General features: G+C 43.6%; 1 protein-coding gene across 1 annotated transcript; it reads right to left on the reverse strand.

Annotated features, from left to right (window-relative positions):
- Positions 1 to 230: 230 nt before the first annotated feature.
- farsb (phenylalanyl-tRNA synthetase subunit beta) lies at positions 231 to 17,158 on the reverse strand. The gene is made up of 18 exons (XM_075474018.1): positions 17,031 to 17,158; positions 16,515 to 16,570; positions 16,180 to 16,334; positions 15,892 to 15,964; positions 15,652 to 15,767; positions 12,705 to 12,855; positions 12,502 to 12,610; positions 12,208 to 12,278; positions 12,063 to 12,124; positions 11,488 to 11,539; positions 11,327 to 11,388; positions 10,741 to 10,948; positions 7,905 to 7,985; positions 7,722 to 7,814; positions 6,853 to 6,970; positions 6,397 to 6,549; positions 1,532 to 1,679; positions 231 to 1,168 (listed from the first exon to the last, which is right to left on the reverse strand). The coding sequence occupies exons 1-18, from the start codon at positions 17,086 to 17,088 to the stop codon at positions 391 to 393; spliced, it is 2,544 nt and encodes an 847-aa protein (XP_075330133.1). The 5' UTR covers positions 17,089 to 17,158; the 3' UTR covers positions 231 to 390.
- Positions 17,159 to 17,937: the final 779 nt, after the last annotated feature.

Raw genomic sequence — 17,937 nt, forward strand, 5'->3', positions numbered from 1 at the left:
ACTGAAAGTGTTAACCTTTCTTTTCTGCAGTTAGGTCAGAAGGAATGCTGGAGCACCTGTTTGACTTCACTTACAAGACAGCTTGTTATTCACTCAGCTTACTTTATATGGGAGTCCAGTGGCTGCAACAGTTTCCCTTTGGATTGCCAATAATGCTTCAACAGTAGAGGTCTGTGTTCTTTCTCCTGTTAAAAACGCATGCAGACCAAAGAAAGCTGCACAGCACCCTGTCAAAGTTCGAATGGCTTTATTTGATGTCTGATGGCATGAATCCTCTTTTTAAATGAGAGTACATGGACTTGGGAAACGCTACTAAACACTGTTTCCAAAATCTATGTTAAGCCAAGATCAGAAAACATTAGATGGACCACTCAGTTTATTCTTTGTGATTCAGATCTTATTGAAGGCAGCCACATCCACAGATTGAACATATTCCTCAAAGGCGGTGAGAGCTTCCTCCAGCTGATCCGTGCCCACTTTATCATCCTCCACCACGCACCCTATCTGGAGCTTCTTGATACCGTAGCCCACTGGCACCAGCTTGGACTGCCCCCACAGAAGCCCGTCCATGCCGACACTGCGGACACACTCCTCCAGCTTGGCCATGTCCGTCTCATCATCCCAGGGCTTGACATCCAGCAGGATGGAGGACTTGGCAACGAGTGCCGGCTTCTTAGACTTCTTGGCGACATACTCGGTGATGCGCTGCTCCTTGATTATAGCAGCCTCTGTGCTCTCGACCTCATCATCAGAGCCAAAAAGGTTAATGTCATCATCACTGGTGTTGTTTGTCAAGGCAGGGGGAGTTTGTGGAAGTACAAACTGACTCTTGGCTGGTGGGAAATGAGCCTTCTCCATCTGGAAAGACTTGATGTGGTTGTACCAGCGCCGGAGGTGGCAGAAGGTCTGTGAGGGGGGAGACGGGATGGCATCGAACATTGAGGCATCAGCTTGGGATGCTGCAAAACCTTCTATGTAGCTTTTGTCAGCCAAGAAGTCATTGAGCTCTTTGAGGCCTGCTTGTGCGCTCATGTCACCAAACACAGTTTTTGTGGAAGGTGGGTGGGGGGGTGGGTCTTGCTGGGATTTGCCCTGCGCGGAGAACTTGTGCCTGATGATTTCCTGCATGGAGACGTCATGTGTGAGGAGGCTTTCAGCAGAGTGGCCACTGAAAGAATCAAAGCAACAGGTAATGAGACACTGAGCTTAATTACCCCGTGCTAACCAAGGCAGAATAGGCCTAAATTAAGACCAGCATGCACAGGCCCACACACAGATGCACAAACACAGTGAACTCTTGTTCAGCTTTAATTCTTCTGCCTTAAGTCAAAACAGCCTTGTACTTCAGATATAAAACAACAGCACTACATTATTGTGACGTACAAATTGGTCCTTTTACTTGTGCACCAGTTAAACAGATTATCTGCATCACAACTCAGCCAGAAACCACACATTCACATGTTAATTGTCTTGTGTTTTCTTCACAGAGCTTAGAAAAGTTTTAGGTAAAGGTTGAGGAAGGTGAAATCACAGGAAGGGCTCGATGTCAATCTCTAGGGAGGAGCAGGGCATGGTCAGCTCGAATCGGTTGACGACATCTGGGTGGAGGACTCCGAGACGCCCCACGCTTTTACCACAGACGAAGATCTCTGCACAGCGACCGGGGAAAAAAGTGGAATCTGGAAGCAAACAAAAAAAATCTGTTACTTGAAAGGAACAACAGACCAATACCATAAGGTTAACATAATTGTCCGTTTCTGACGTTTCCTCATCTTTCTACAGTCCAGTTTGTCACTGGACTTTAAAGTAGAGCCCTGCACTCCCGCGGGACTCGCGGGACCCAACGCAAAGCAGTGCAGCGCGGGACACATTTTGAAAGCTCATTGAGGGCGCGGGCGAGCGGGAGCGGTGATAAGCTGCAGTCCCGCTAACTAAAAACGTGTTTAATATAAAAGCTATAAATTATTAATTTATGTCTATCACATAGGCTATACAGTAGGCCTACATTGTGCTGGATATTTTATTTGGTGGCCTATTAATAAAAAAATGAAATGTCTACATTTGCGGATGTGTCTAATCTCACATAGGTTTCCGATTCCGTTCTGCTCTTCCGTGTTAAGACTCTTCCGTTCTGCTCTCCGATCATGGCAGAAGAGCAGAGCTCCTCTAGTTCTAGTGAAGCACACAATGCTTCTGAAGTAAGTGCTGGTTTAAAGAGAGGTACATTCACCGTTAAAAAGTCAAAAGTTCTAAAATCAGATATTTGGAAGTCATTCTCGCTCGTGTATGACGCAGAGGGAAATCAGCTGCCCTTTGCTTCTTGTGATAGCTGCTTGTGCCATCTAATGCGCTCCTGCACTATGTGCCCCACGTTAAGGATCGGGCAGTGTTGTGCGCAGCTAAGAGCATGTTTCTTTCCTCAAGCCAATGACAAGAACTTCTGTGAGAAGTAATGCGAACGTCTGAATCATGCGGAAATTGCGGGCGGGAGCGGGACAAAATATGACAGGTGCGGGCGGGGGCGGGACTGTAAATTCTGTCCCGAGCAGGCCTCTACTTTAAAGCTCCTGACAGTGGCCTCCTTCCTGAAATGATCATCGTCTTCACTCACTTACAACCAACGAGTGTTGAGGCAAACTATCTGACCACTGCGTTACTATCCAAGTCTCTGGGATCCTGACACTTCATACTGGTTCTACAGGTCTGCTTGAAGTGCATTTACTTTAATGCGGAAGCATTCATTCGTCTCCCCAGCACTGAGGACATGCCTGTTGTGACTCACTCAGAAAATCCGTGATGTGTAAGAGTGTGGGTGATACCGTGCAGCATTTCTTTATCTTTGATCATTGTTTGTTCACCCACATTCATTAACAATGATTACTTTGAACAAACGCAAAACTTAAAGTTCAGAAACGCATTAAAACGGATGGAACGACAGACTTGTCAAGAGATAAGACACAGGAGTGTTGCTATGGCAACAAACCCCCCTCACCACACACAGACGTGGCATCCTACCACAATTCACTGCTTCTTCCCACGCTGCCTTTCTAATGGGTTCCAGAGCCCACTGCTCACATGTTCACTCATCACTGTGGACGAATAATAAGACTCAAGCGAGGACGCCAGGCCAGCTGGGTGTCTGTCCGGATATCCAACTGGTGGATTTTGCTTGCGTCGGTTCACACGTCACCTACTTCACCATAAGCGGGACACCATGGCGACTATATAAATAGCTCTGGTATATCTTAACTAACCAATCAGTCAATGAAAATCCTCCACACGAGCCTGGCAACTTTCCACCCACTTCTCAAACTTCCAGCAGAGCAGAAAGGAAAGTTAGATCCTCACCAACGCAGGTGTCTTTGTCACCATTTAACCAAAAAGTCAGTTATCTCTGTTCTTAACGAAGCTAGAAAACCACTCAGTGAAAATAATGCCTAATCCTGCAAGCAGCTACTAACACAACTAAAATTATTACAAATATAAGTTACTTTAAGGAGTAATGAATTTGTATATCCTGTTTTCAGGATTTTGTTGTTATTTGTGGTTTTTCTGAGCTCACAATATTGCAGCTGACCTGTGTGTGCGTCTGGCTTTTACCAGTAAACACTTAACTTGGATCCACAGGCAGTATCTGTTCGAAATATTTAGTTTATCTTCCAACATCAACAGTTTCACTGTAGCAATTTAACTGGAGCTAAACCAGAACTAGGAGTTCTTAAAATACTGATACTGATTAATTATTACACAAGAAAACTGTGCGTCTATTGGGCGAACAAAGAACAAGGAGGCTGCTCCTCATTCTGTCACACTAACAGGCTGGATAATGACATTAATGTTCTCTTCACCTCCAACAAAGTCTGATTGATTTAAGAAAGGTCTGCTCATTACCGTCTTTATGTCTTTGATTATGTTTCTGGAATATTTGATGTCGAGAATAAGATTCATCTTTAGAATCTCAATAACTGTCTTTCAAAACACAGGCAGGTTCAACACACAAGGTCAATGACTGGCAAAAAAAATTAAAAGGTCACAAGATCGCAGTCTCTGGCCTGACAAATGGGCAGAGACTATGCATTGGACACAGTTGTTAAGTGAAACACGGGCATCTGTCTCCCAAGTGTTTTTTCCTCTTCTGCCGACTCAGCACATCTTGCCTCTTCCGCGCTGGGTGGCAGAAGCTCAGCGGACACGTACTCCCCAGGAGTGACGTGGGGTAGCCGAAGTGCAGCCTCACTACTGATAGACACATCCTGAAGACATGCATCAGGTGAGCTCTCAGACTGCAGCATAAGCTCACAATGGGGTTAGGGACACGCTGAGACGTGGGGGATTTGTGCCAATGGTGCAGAGAGTGTGGAAACAGAGCAGGATAGTCAAGGTGTGTGTCCAGTATGTTGTGTGTTTGACTAAGAAATTGTTCATCTCAGCTCTTGCATTGAGGGTATGTGCGCCTGCCAGATCATGGATGACATGTGTCCGTCTGTCTCACTGCTCAGTATTGCAGAGGGTGATGTGACTCCTGTGCATCCTCCCACATCACAGATGTTACCCACTCTTTCAGGCTTACATCATCAGCTGTCAGTCTTTTCCCCCCTCTCATCTCATCCATTCCTCCACCACCCTCTCTGCAGTCATCTTTCATTCGCCAATACCTGAGCCCACTGACTGGCAGTCAATAAGGCCGGCAGCGGAAGCAAAGATATCCTACACTGCGACCTTGGAGACTGCAAGCCAAGGGAAGAGGGAAATAGGAGTTGGGTGGAGAGGTAAGATAGAATGAGGAGTGAACGAGTGTGGAAAATAATAATAATAAATAAATCAGGAAGCAACTGAGGAATCCAACACTCAAATGGTGCGATTCTCTTAGCAGATGGAAGCCAGGGTGAATACAGATCGGCTTACGCTTCTGATTATCAGTCTCACAGGAATAAACAGATTAGTACCCTTTTCTGCTTTTAAGTACAACTTTTATGTGAGTAACACTGCGCCACTTCCAAAAAGTCATCAAAAGTCCTGGAGTTCTGATGCAACTGACTTATTTAATTCATTCCTTTCATGAAGGCTGAGGGAAGCCTTTTTAAAGTCACATTCTTACTCAGATTATTTTCATCATCAGAGAAAAAGTGCAATTGTGTTCTTGGTCCGCCACTCCATGTAACGCCAAAGCTGACAGACGGGTGGGATTTTTTTTGTTGGCGACAGAACAGTGTTTGGCTTCCCTGATGGACTGAAGGAGAGCTTTAAAGCCAACATTCTCAAATCATTGAGAAGGTACCAGTTCATGTGTGTGTACATACAATCAATGCTGCAGACTCCGAAGATAACCGCATTAACTTGTGGAGTGATGGTAAGTCCAGCTTTGGAACCAGGCCTGAGGCCGTGTATGGATACACTTTGGGTTTAAACAGGATTATCAGATACTTAGTATCTGTATAAAAATGTTGAAATGCCATGAGAGATTTTTGAACAAAAGGAAGATGCACCCCAATTTGTATTAAAGCAAACACATTTCAGGTGAGTGAGCCTAAGTCGTTAACATAAATAGAGCAACATCCCTGCAATTAAGAAGTCAGCAAACTGGTTGTACTTTAAGCAGGTAGAAAACTATCAAAAGGACACACAGTGAACAGCACACACTGGGTCTGAACTTCTTTCTCAAGTTCTCCATTTACATTAATATTTCTGTCACTTTTACATGTAACAAGTTGCAACATCTCTGAATTCTTTCACCGATAGCCCATATCTAAACAACATCCCATCTTCTTCTTTATGGCAGTCAGCTTTCATCTTTGCTTCACTGTTCACAGCTTATAGCGACAGCATGAAGTCACTCGGCAGAAGCTTCACAACTAACACTGTCCCTGCAAAGTGACTGCAGCTGTGTTCACCAGGTTAGAACTAGTTAGTGTTTCGCTTTTGTCTGTTCCTCATATTGGTCTAGATTCTGAAGCACAGAAAAACAGACGAGAGCAGGTAGAGGGGAGAGAAAGAGACCAAGTGAGTGCACACAACACAGGATTTATTTACTCTCTTTAAATGTTGTGCTGCGAGTTACAGCTGTGCACATTTGCGGTTTGGATTTTCTCTTGTATATCCGATTCTGTAGCCCTCTATAAGACTTAACTTAAACTGCTCACTCATTTTGCAAGCCAGTTTTGAGCTGAAGCTGAATAGCGCATGTCATTGCCATGGAAACTGTGCCCCCTCAGCCATGTACAAGATGCTCTGCTAACACAACAACAATACTAGTCACAGACCGGATTTACATAATCTCCACAAAACCTGCCTTTTCACCTCTCATGAACCAGATTATTGTTCACCAGATTGTACATTTCTAAAATCTGCTACTCCTGGTGGTTGGTTCCCATCCCCCACCCTCCCCGGGCTTCTCACCATCTGCAGCCTGGATGTGGTAACCCTGTCCGCGGGCCGCCTTCACCTCCAGCAGCTGCATGGTTCGGTCCAGCAGGCCGTGGATCACCTCGAAGCCCGGACTCTTGTTGTAGTAAATGGCACAGAAACGCCGAACATTCCTCGCCCCGACATCTGATGGTAGGCAGGGTGAGGGACATTAACAGCAGAGATGCACCAGCAACTTATCATGCTACGATTGTTAAAAATTACCTTCAAATGTGGTCAAAGTGATGCCTTTCTTGTATATTTACATTTGTAACATTCGTGCAATTTTCAATTATTCTATAGTCTAAATGACATTTCAGGGAGTTCTTACATCCAACATGAGGATCACTATGTATTTAAATCCCCATTTTCAATATGTGCCCATAAATACCAACAGGTTCTCAGCATAAGTCTACTTCTTTACATCATTTCACACATGCAGATCCCAACCTTTGGTCTCATCCTTCAGCACCACGTCAGATATCTCAAATAGTTTGAGGGGAAGGGGCATCTTCCTGTTGGCAGCTACAGTTTTCAGTAGGCCCGGCAGCAAGGTGGTGCGCGCCACCTGGTGGAGAAAACTGTTGTCAGGTTGGAAATGTGAAAGCAGTTAGATACAGAGGGAGACAGCGCCCTCTTAATGGAAAAAAAATAAAAATAAAAATAATGCAACTTCTGAGTTTGTGGTTGGTTTTTGACTTCTCAATATAACTTCATCCTTCTGATTTTCTAAAATAAAAATATAGATAAATTTAAAAAAAAAAAAAAAACACATTATTTGGAGTGTGTGGCTAATTTTTCTCTAGATCAATGAGACAGATTTCACATCAGTTATTGATGTATAGTGAATTTTCATATAATACAGGTTGTGTCCACCAAGCATTCACACTATAATTCAGCAATACACATGTTCCCTCACCGGAGACTTCATAAAAAATCTAAACTATTTCTGATAGCAAACTGACAGCCTGCCAACAGAAAAACTCTTTCCATGGGGTTTTGCAGTCAACTCATTTGCAGTTGATGGAACAGAATAACTTAATCACCTAGTGTTTATGCAGCATAAAGTGTGACTGATCAACATTAGTCTTTGTTTCACACACACCATTCTATCAAGACACAAAAAGGTTCAATTAAAAATGGTGAAGTCTGCCAGGGATAAAATGAGCTTCATGGACAAACTTCCTGCACATGCGAGGTAAACCTAAAACATGACTCTTATGTTTTGATGGTTCTGAAAGACTCCAATCTTGTACTAACTGGGTATGTAGCCAGTGCAAGTACTGACTGTACTGGGTTTTTATCATACGGTGTCTTACCTGGAACTCTGCTGTCTTGGGGTTAGAAATATGAGCCGCCCTGGTCTCTGAGATGTCTTTTCTAAGCTTGTCTGCTATATCTTCTTGAGAACACTACAGGGACAGCAGAATGAGAAGTTTTTCACATTATGAAGACACACAGATACAAAAAAAAGCTACTTGTGTGTCTTCATGTTTCTTCACCAGGGCAAAGTTGAGGGTCTCTGTGAATCCAGCAGCTGCCAGGTCTTGTCGCAACAGCTCTGTCAGTTTATTAAGTGGAAACTGTGACCAAACACATTGGAAAATTAATTAAAATAACAAATGGAATAAAACAGTACTGGTTGATGTAAAAGAAGATGCTAACATAGAAACAAAGCCAGTTACTAGGGGTGGGGGAAAATATCGATACAGAGACATTGCGACATTTCGCGTAGCGATATTGTATCGATTCAGAGACACCAAATATTAATATTTTGGTCACATACACATATAAAAATAAACTCTGTATTATGCACCAAAATAAAATCAATTGTCCACTTTAGTCCACTAAATGGTGCTAACCGTTCACTGTCTGGTGAGCTCAACACAGCGAAGCGCGGCTCACGTGAGATCTGGCTGGCACGTGAACTAGGTCATAGGTGATCACAGCACAGCAACATGTAGGAAGGAGAACTGATAAATGCGCCATCAAAATTTAAGTCAAGTGTCTGGACTTATTTTGGACTTTTGAACAAAGAGGGAAAGAAAGACATTGACATGACACATGCAATCTGCAGGGACTATCGTGCGAAAGTGAAATACTCCGGGAACACAACTAACATAAGAGTTCACCTCTCCCGCTACCACTGGCAGGTGAGGGGAGCCAAACAAAACCAGCGCTTGCAAAAAAGAAAAAGAAAAATCAACCGACACTGGACACTCCGAGATTAGCAAAGCTACCTTCACATTCTGAGCATGCAAGGAAGTTAACTCAGTCAATTGTTTATTTCATGATGAAAGACTTACGTCCATTCAGCGTGGTGGAAAATGCCGGGTTTTGCAACATGTTAAAGAGGCTTGAGTCCAAGTATGTGATTACGTCTCACCGTTTCTTTACCGAGACGGCTGTGCCTAAACTCTACCGAGAAACTAAGCTTGAAGTTGAAGAATCCTTGAGAACAGCAGGAATGGTTGCATTAACTAGTGAAACTTTGACGTCGAGGTCAGTGGACTAGTACAGGACTGTAACATCGCACCACATCGCAGAGGACTGGGAACTGCAGTCTCATGTAGCCTACTCCAAACGCGAGCGGTACATGAAAGCCACACCGGGGCCAACATCGCAGACCTCCTGCGAAATGCAGCAGAAGAATGGGGGATTGCAGACAAAGACTTGGTTGTTGTAAGAGACAGCGCTTCTAATATGTGTGTCGCCATTCAGTTAGCGGGATACGTCCATGTCAAGTGTTTCGCCCACACACTTAATCTTGCATCACAGCAGGCATTAAAGCTGCCAATAGTAGCCAGGCTTATGGCGAGAGTGCAGCGCATCACTGCCTTTTTCAACAGAAATACAGTGGCAAACCACGCTTTGGAATTAAAGCAGAAAATGTCGCAGCTTCCGAGCCACAAACTCAAAACTGACGTAACCACGTGATGGAATAGTGCATACGAAAGGCTGAGGTTTCTTGAACAACAGCCTGCAATTTGTGCAGCCCTGTTGTCTCCCGAAGTGAGAAGGAGTGGCAGTGAAATCTTCACTTTGAATGAGACAATGCGCACACGGAAGAAATTGACTAGACTGAAATACAAACAGTTACGTTGGTCAGGTAAAGAGGATATTTTCTATTGTAGTTTTTCTATTGTAGTTGGGAAAAGACAGAAATGTTTTATTTTTATATTCAGTTTTAACTGAGTGTTTGCACTTGTTGAATGAGCTGTCCATTTTGTTGGAATAAATATTTGAAGTAAGATGAATTGACTGAAAACTTTTTTTTTAACAGATAAGCATGTTGATCAAGATTAATTATGTTGGTATCCTTTGCAGCTGAAAATTTTGCTATATATCGTGATATTTGGTATAGCAATACTCAGCATATCGCAATATTGTGATAATATCGTATCGTGGTTTCTCTGGCAATTCCCACCCCTACTGATTATATCGAATAGCAATTCTTGTTAGGGCTGAACGATCTATCGTTTTCAACCGAAAATCGCGATCTCAGACAACACGATTTTGCGATCGTCAAAGCTGCAGTTTTTTTTGGTGCATAATTTTTATTTATTTATTTATTTTTTATTTTTTTTGAAAAGCTGCCGTCGGCAGGTTTTCAAGATTCCGAGTCTAAAGTCGGAAAATTCGAACTGATACAACTTTCAGGTCCCTCTCCAACCTCTAACAAGCTCCGAATCGCCCCCCAAACCCCTCCCCCTCTGTGGACGAGGTTGTGCACGTGAGTTCACACCAGTGTGAGCGCACACAAGCTGGGGCAGACTCACGCTCAGCAGCGTGTGCACAAGCTGTGATTGACAGGTAGGATTCCTCCACCCTAACTTGATTGGTTAAAAACAGCCGGGAGCGCTCGGTTTTTGCAAGCATGATTACAGGCTTCAGAGGGAGCTACAGATTTCGTTATTTTTCCTAAACAGCCTATTTAATATTCTACTTCCAGAATCCCATGACAGTTCAAGCTAATATGACTAAAAAAAAAGTTGCCGACCGCAGCTATTTTTTGGGGCTTTTTATGCCTTTAATGTTAGGACAGTTTGAGAGAGACAGGAAGCAGGGGGCAGAGAGAGGGGAAAGACACGCAGCACAGGGCCGCCCGGTGCGGGAGTCGAACCGGGGCCAGCCGCATTGAATTAATTTACACTGAAACTTGATTTAAAGAAAATAAATCGTGGTTGAAATGGAAATCGCAATCTCTGCCAGAAAAATCGCAATTTCAATTTTTTCTTAAAATCGTTCAGCCCTAATTCTTGTAAAATCGCAATTATCAAGAATCGTGATACAAATCGAATCGTGACCAAAACATATCGTCCCACCCCTACCAGTTACCTGGTTAGCTACAGTGTAGGTGCGCGGCGTGGTGCGGGTGATGTTGTTGAAACCGTAGGCCATGGCAGCATCCTCCATGATGTCACAGGCATGGATGATATCTGAACGGGTGGGTGGGATCTCAACTTCAATCTCATCGCCGACACCAGTTGCTCGAGAGAGGAGGCACATCCTGGTCAACAGCTGAGCAATTCGCTCTGTTGACTCACTGTCCAAAGGAGAAAAAAGAAAAGCAGCACATCTCAAGACAAAGTGGGATTTAAGAGGTCTCTGATGGTGCACCCCGTGGTGATCTGACGCAGAGTGAACAAAAGTCATCTCATCTCAGAAAATTACACACAGGTAAGTGCTGACATTTCCCATGTCTTTAGAAGCCATGAAATGCAACAGTAAACAGGTGAGTGCTCAGTCTGAGTGCTGCATACAGGCCAAGATGTAAAAATGAACAAAGTTGAAAAAAAACCCAAAGAAATGTAAATGAGTGTTGGGGCCACTGAATAGATTTGTTGCATATTACACGCATACAAACTAAATACCCACATCTACACATATGTTTAGCAGTATACAGCAGATCAAAGGGACTCACTTAATGCCAACTTTTCGATTGATGAACTCGCTGGACAGCTTTTCATTCCTGTAAGCCAGCTCCTAAAGAACAAAACCAGGAAACATCAACAGACAGTTACTAAACGTTACAAAAATCTAATGTCCCTTAAAAAAAAAAAAAACTACAGGCTGATACAGTACTGGGTATATGCAGGTTTTGCCATCTGGATACACCACCTCGGCCTCCTCCACCCTTAAGGACAAGAGAGAGAAGAAAATATATCGCTCACTGCTTCACTCTTGGTGGCACTAAATCACTGAGCTTTTAACATGGAACCAGGTATGTTACTTAACTTGAAGAAAGTAAATCAATATCTTGAACATATGAAACATGACACAGACTCCACGAGAGATATTCAAGTTCTTACAAGAATTTATCATGATGTCAAAGCAGGGCCAGCTCAGCAAGACAAACTAAACAGAAAGATAATGACAAAGTGAAATGACCAAATATTTGGATCTGGAAGATGAAATAGATTGTTGCAAGAAGCCCGATGGGAAACATCTTTCACAGGATGAAAGTTACACATTTCTGCCCTACATGAATCGCTATTCTTTTACTCAGCAAATGCAGAAACATACAGAAAACTTATTCAACTCATATGAGGCTAGTGCATGAATGCTTTGCAATAAGAGTGAGTTTTTAATATTTCACCCTAAAAAGCAGAGGAAGGATCAGAAAGTGTAGAGATAGAGAGATAGAGATAGAGACTTACGTGAAAGGCTGTGAACAATACTCGCAGAACATGGTTACCATCATGTCCAACACAATCTTTGCCTGGAGAGAACATGGTCAAGATCCAGTCAGATACTCGTGTTAACGTTAACAGTGACAGTTTATTTTTTATTCTCCTGTTGTACCTTGGTGAGGTCTGTCGCTGTACACTCAATGAAGACATTCTTCGTTTGTAGGGAGATCTTTGAATGGTCCCCTGCAACAGAAGTGAGTATTTAGCACTGACAAACATTTCGTTGGACAGCAACTACTATGAATTAGAAGTAAATCTTCAAAATGACTTCTATATCCAATACCGATTTCATTAGTTCAAGAGGGTACATAATTCCCAAATGCTATGTATTGAGAATATTTTAAGCACAAAGTTGGTCGCCAACTGATAAAATGTGTGCAACAGAAAATAAAACCACAGTACTCACCATTGATAATAGGAGGCATAGACAGGACGATGCCATTGCTGTCGTAGATGATCGGGTAAACAGGCTTGTCTTCAATAATGTGAAGATAATGTCTCAAGTGACTGTCTGTCTGTATGAACCAAGCCAACAAAAACACTGGGTCAGCACTGCTCACAAACACAAGCTGCTCTTTGGACCAGCATGCAGCAGAGTCAGCTGCTCACCTTGTAGAGAGTCATGAGCTGCATTGCAGTGTACTCTTTGGTCTGATTGAGAGGCTTGAAGCTGATGTCCTTGGGAGGTTTGGCTGTGTAGGTGAAAGGCCCACTGATGGTGTCCAGGTCATGGGTCCCAATGGCCACCAGGCTCCTCTTCCTGCACAAACACAGTTAATACCAATGAAATTAGACGTCAGTGATGCATATAAACACTGTACACTGTGTGTAATAGAGGAAATTATCAAGTTTTGGGGGTAGCTGTAAACATCTTTTGCACTGGGCATCAGTACCAGGCTTCAGCGGCAAGGACACTTTCAGTCTATTTCGGTTGTGAAAACTCAGTTGAGTAAAAACTAATTGCGCGACATAAAAATCTGCAAAATACACATTCTACATTACTTGGTCCATAGAAAGTTGTATATGTTTGCAAATAAAAGTGGTTTGAAAAAGCATTACTAACGATGTGCAAATAGCAGAGAAGTGTCTCACCTGAGCTGAACAATTCATTCAGGCTTGTATGAAGCAGGTGGGTGACAAGATGTTAGCAAAGTCTAGATATAGATTACAGCTGGAATAAAGATGCCTCTGGGCTGATCTGATTATGTATCAACTGCTCAAAGTGTATATGTCTATATCTGCCATGAGACTGCCTCCCCGCCTCCTAACTCTTTGTTAATCAACATCACATCAGAGGAACAAAAACAGGACATTAATCACAAGTTTAGGAATGTTTCTTCAAAATCCCCACTTACATTTAGAGACCTGAATATCATTGTAGACTCCGACATAATCACATTTCAGGTTCCCGCCCGAAGGCTCTATTCTGACAAACATTTAAATGGCCTCTGTTATGTAATCTGAGCTTGAATAGCCACAAACTGACAGATCTGTGCTCAGTTCCTGCTGCACACCTGTGCTGACTGAAGACAAACACAAGCTTATAAACTCCTTAAAAGGTGGGGTAGGAGATGTTTTCTGGAGCATTTTTTATCATATTGTCTGAAAACCTCCTCACGACCCCATTGCACCCACTAAAATAGAATGTTTGGAAAAAAATATATATTTTAGTCCATTGTAGAGGGTGTAGCAAGAGGAAATGTCTGACCAATAGAAGTATTGGATTCTATTGGATTCTGACATGCCAATCAACCGTCAGCCCCCCTCACCCCTCCCCCCTGCACGTTCACAGACTCGTGACTCGTTCATGTGTTTTGAAGGCGTGGTTTCGAGGGGTGGGCTGAAGGAGAGGCAAGGTTGTGTATTTTCAAAAATATAGCTTGCAGGAACCGTTTTTCCAAGATCTCATACCCCACCTTAACAGTTCTCATCTGAAGCAGTCTCACTATAAAAAGTTATTCTACAGCCTGTTATACATCCACAGGCACCAACTCTAAATCTCTTCCTCACTACTGCCTGTTGTACACTGTGTTAGGTGCTCTTTCTTGTCTACACACAAAGGCAGTCGTTAGTGTGTTTATCATTTATAAACAATTTATATCAATTCTATTTCTGGACTGCTTCCTCAACATTTATCTCAGAATGTCCTGCTGTCTGGTCTCTTCCCACAACCTGAGGTGGACACTTAAAGCTGGATTTATAGTTGATGCGTCGCTCACGGCACGGTCGGCCCGTGACGTCACAATGACGTTTCAGGCCTGTAGGGCACCATGAAAAGGCGGCGCAGCGCGTTGTCGTGTACCAGTCGAATTTTGTAACTTGGCTGCGCTGAGAACGACAAACCGGATGGACCAATTTGAGACCAGGCTCAAATTGGTCCATGCGTTTGTACAGGCACCTGTACGACACTGCAGTGAAAGAGCACAGGGACCAAAACTTGTGGACAGAAATTGGCAGAACTTTGGGGAAAGAGGGAGAGTTCTGTAAGAGTGTGTGGAAGAAGCTACGGGACAGATACGTGAAGACAAAGAAGAGGGCAGAGACTCCAAGTGGTGATGCCAGGGGCTTCAGACCTTCAACTCTATTGACTGAATTGTCTTGGCTCACAAACTTCGTGAAACACAGAAACCCACTAACGGTAGCCGTCCACTATTCCGGCACGTCAAGCCGTATCCAACGCATTCAATTCATTTTCAATGAAATCCGGCCGATCGTTGTCGCCGTGCTCGCAAAGCATGCTGGGATTCCGGCACGGCGAGCGGGGGACCTGCGGCACGTCAAAAAGTTGGGCTCGCTCGAACTTTATGCAAATTTGCCACGGCAGACGGAGTGCGTTATCCAATGACAGTAGATCATGTGATCTCCTGTGTCGCAGCAGCAGCAGCACAATAGCAGCTCTCCTCGCTCGCAGATCCGGATCCATGGTGCAATATGAAATAATGTTCCATTGCTGACGATTTATACACATTAATTTCCCTCCAAAACTCAAATTTTTAGAGGGAGAAACTTCGGTTGGTTAAAATCACAAGTTATTTACTTTCCCCCGGAGCCATTCTACACGCCCCTCTGTACACACCCACTGTAGTAGCAACACGGCGAGACTAGGCATCCAATCCGGCGAGTTAAGTTGACGTGCCGGAACAGTGGACGGCTACCGTAAGCATTTCATCTTCCAGATACTGCAGCAGTATCATTGATGACAGTGTTCCTGCTCTTGACAGTGGCAATGTTTTCTTCTCGACGTTCGTGGTTGTAGAGTAGCGGCAACCTTCACGTAGCAGCGACACCTCTGTGACGGAGAAAATTGCAACTACTGGCGCATCGACTCGCGCCACTATAAATAGCCGGCACAAAGTTGTGACGTCATCAACACTGCTCGCGCGAGCCGACATGGCAACCATGCTAGAAGCTTACGATGCACATGTGAGGTGGGGTTGTAACTGTGCTGCTGCCTTGGGTAAAACGCTCTTGAAAAATAAATAATGGATCTCAGTGGTTTCACTGTTTAAATTAAAGATTCTAATGCACAACACAACACAACACACACACACACAACCTGCAGATATTCTGATGTAGCTTTTCCTGCAGCTCGATGAAACTGTCATAGCGCTCCTGAGTGAAAGTGATGTTCCTCAACACCGCCGCCACAGCGTGGGGTCGCACTGCTGCCGTCTGCACACAACAAACATCGGTACAACAACCACCGACTCCCATGGCAAAACGCAGGTTTGTTTCTGATTTGAAAACTATTTGAAATTTAAAAAAACAAACAAAAAAAAAAAATGGGTCCACACACCTCTTTAGTGATGATCAGCCTTTGAGGTTCCTTACTGACTGGGCTCACGCGTCTGTAACGAGGCGCCTCCAACCTGAAATACAGATGTCACCTGTATGTCAACACTGACTCAAGTCTGACTGCACAGGACTTATAATGAATAACTACTCATATTGAAGTAAGATTGACTGCAAAAACGCAGCAAGAGGTTGTAAAATAATATTTTCAATACCAAACAGGAGCAAAAGGAGTAGGAGTTTTGCATAATTAAAATAGCATCTTTATTCTATTGAGCAGCATTTGACTCACTTATTCTTGAAGACCTGTAGTCCACGAACCAGCCCCTCCAGACACAGCAGGTCATAGCGGTTGGCAGGTACATCAATCTTGTACAGAATGACATCAGATGCAGCTGACGCCTTGCAGTCGCCCTGCTCTCTGCTGATAAGCTCCTTCTCTGAGGTCTGTTATGGTGGCAGAGCAAAGGGATTTCTACAGATAATTTTTCAGACATTCTGAACTCATCTAAACGGGTCTACTTGTACTATATTCCTGAGATGTACACCACAAAATGCTTTGCGGTCATCGTCTACAACAAACCAAGAAGCACTTTGGCTCGATCTAATTCAAAGTAGTTTACTTACAATTTCATCCAGCTCCAGCCCAAACTCAAAGCACAACTCGTCGAACTCCTCGTCAGCTGAAACAAGAAACAAACAGTCATGGTCATCGATCCAGGGTTGTCTATAATTCACCACTCATGCTGCTGTCTGCTCATTGGTGCCCGAACAGCAGCCTGTTAGCATTTAACCCGAGCCAAGGGAAATGACGCAACCACACTGACATCCATTATTAGGATAACAGCACATTACAGTCTTAGTTACACACAGACCAGTAGAAATGAGCGGATATTAAAAGTGTTATATGGTGCAAAATATCATATTATTATATTATTATTATATTATTATATTGTCATAATATTCATGAAAGCCGTGATAACGCATCGTGGCTGGTTGAAGTCAGCACGTAGTCAATGGTCGCTAACTCTCGCAGCGAGTTCAGTTAAAACTCTCATTTACTCCTATTTTTAAGCCTAAAATAACTTGGAGGACGATTGACAGACATTATTCGGGGCTGGAAAAGATATCAATATGTCTTACTGTAAGTTCTGCCCAATGCTTTGAAGAGAAGGTCTCTTTTTAATCCGACAGTTGGCATGTTGGCTGCTAATCCTCCACAGCGCTGTGGAAAAGGACCACAGCTGCCGGTTGTAGCTGTCTAGTGCGGTGCCTCAGTGAAAATCACTCATCATCTCTCTCTCTCTCTCTCTCTCTCTCTCTCTCTCTCTCTCTCTCTCTCTCTCTCTCTCTCTCTCTCTCTCTCTCTCTCTCTCTCTCTCTCTCTCTCTCTCTCTCTCTCTCTCTCTCTCTCTCTCTTCTTCTTCTTCTTCTTTTAATGGCGGTTCACAATTTAGACTTGTATATCGCCACCTACTGCACAGGAGTGTGTGATGTGATCAGGTGAAGTCATGGCATGGCAAGAAAAAATAATATGAAAATAGAAAATAAAATAAAGAAATAAAGAAAGAAATGTGACACAGCCTATATTCTGCTCATCAATTCTGCATTATTTAGGTACATCATAAGACCTTCAATTCTATTGCCCTGCATTCCCTCTTCCTTCAAGATGTTTTGTATATCATCATCTCCCTGTTCTCTCCAGCGTGACCTGTGGTCAGTGTGTTTCCTGCATTGCATTCTTTGACCTGGCATTCAGTGCAAAGCCCATCAGTTTTACCCAACACATGTAATGTGTTGATGCCAGCATGCCCCAATCTCAGCCTTGTGTATACCACTTCCTCCCTTCTTCCAAGCCCCACTGATGTGATTCTTTTCCCCTGTCAACTTGTCGAGCGGTCTGGAGGTAAAAACCAAGGAATACTCCTTCAAGTGGCAAGGAAGGTGTTGTGGAGGAAATGAAGTAAAGGACTGTATGGGCTCTATTTTAGGAGTTAAGCTGTCACTACTCTGGAGTGCCGGCCAGAGCACTACTTGGGCCAGGATGAAT

This window comes from Odontesthes bonariensis, chromosome 9 (genome assembly GCF_027942865.1).
Source record: "Odontesthes bonariensis isolate fOdoBon6 chromosome 9, fOdoBon6.hap1, whole genome shotgun sequence".
NCBI classification, from domain to species: domain Eukaryota; kingdom Metazoa; phylum Chordata; class Actinopteri; order Atheriniformes; family Atherinopsidae; genus Odontesthes; species Odontesthes bonariensis.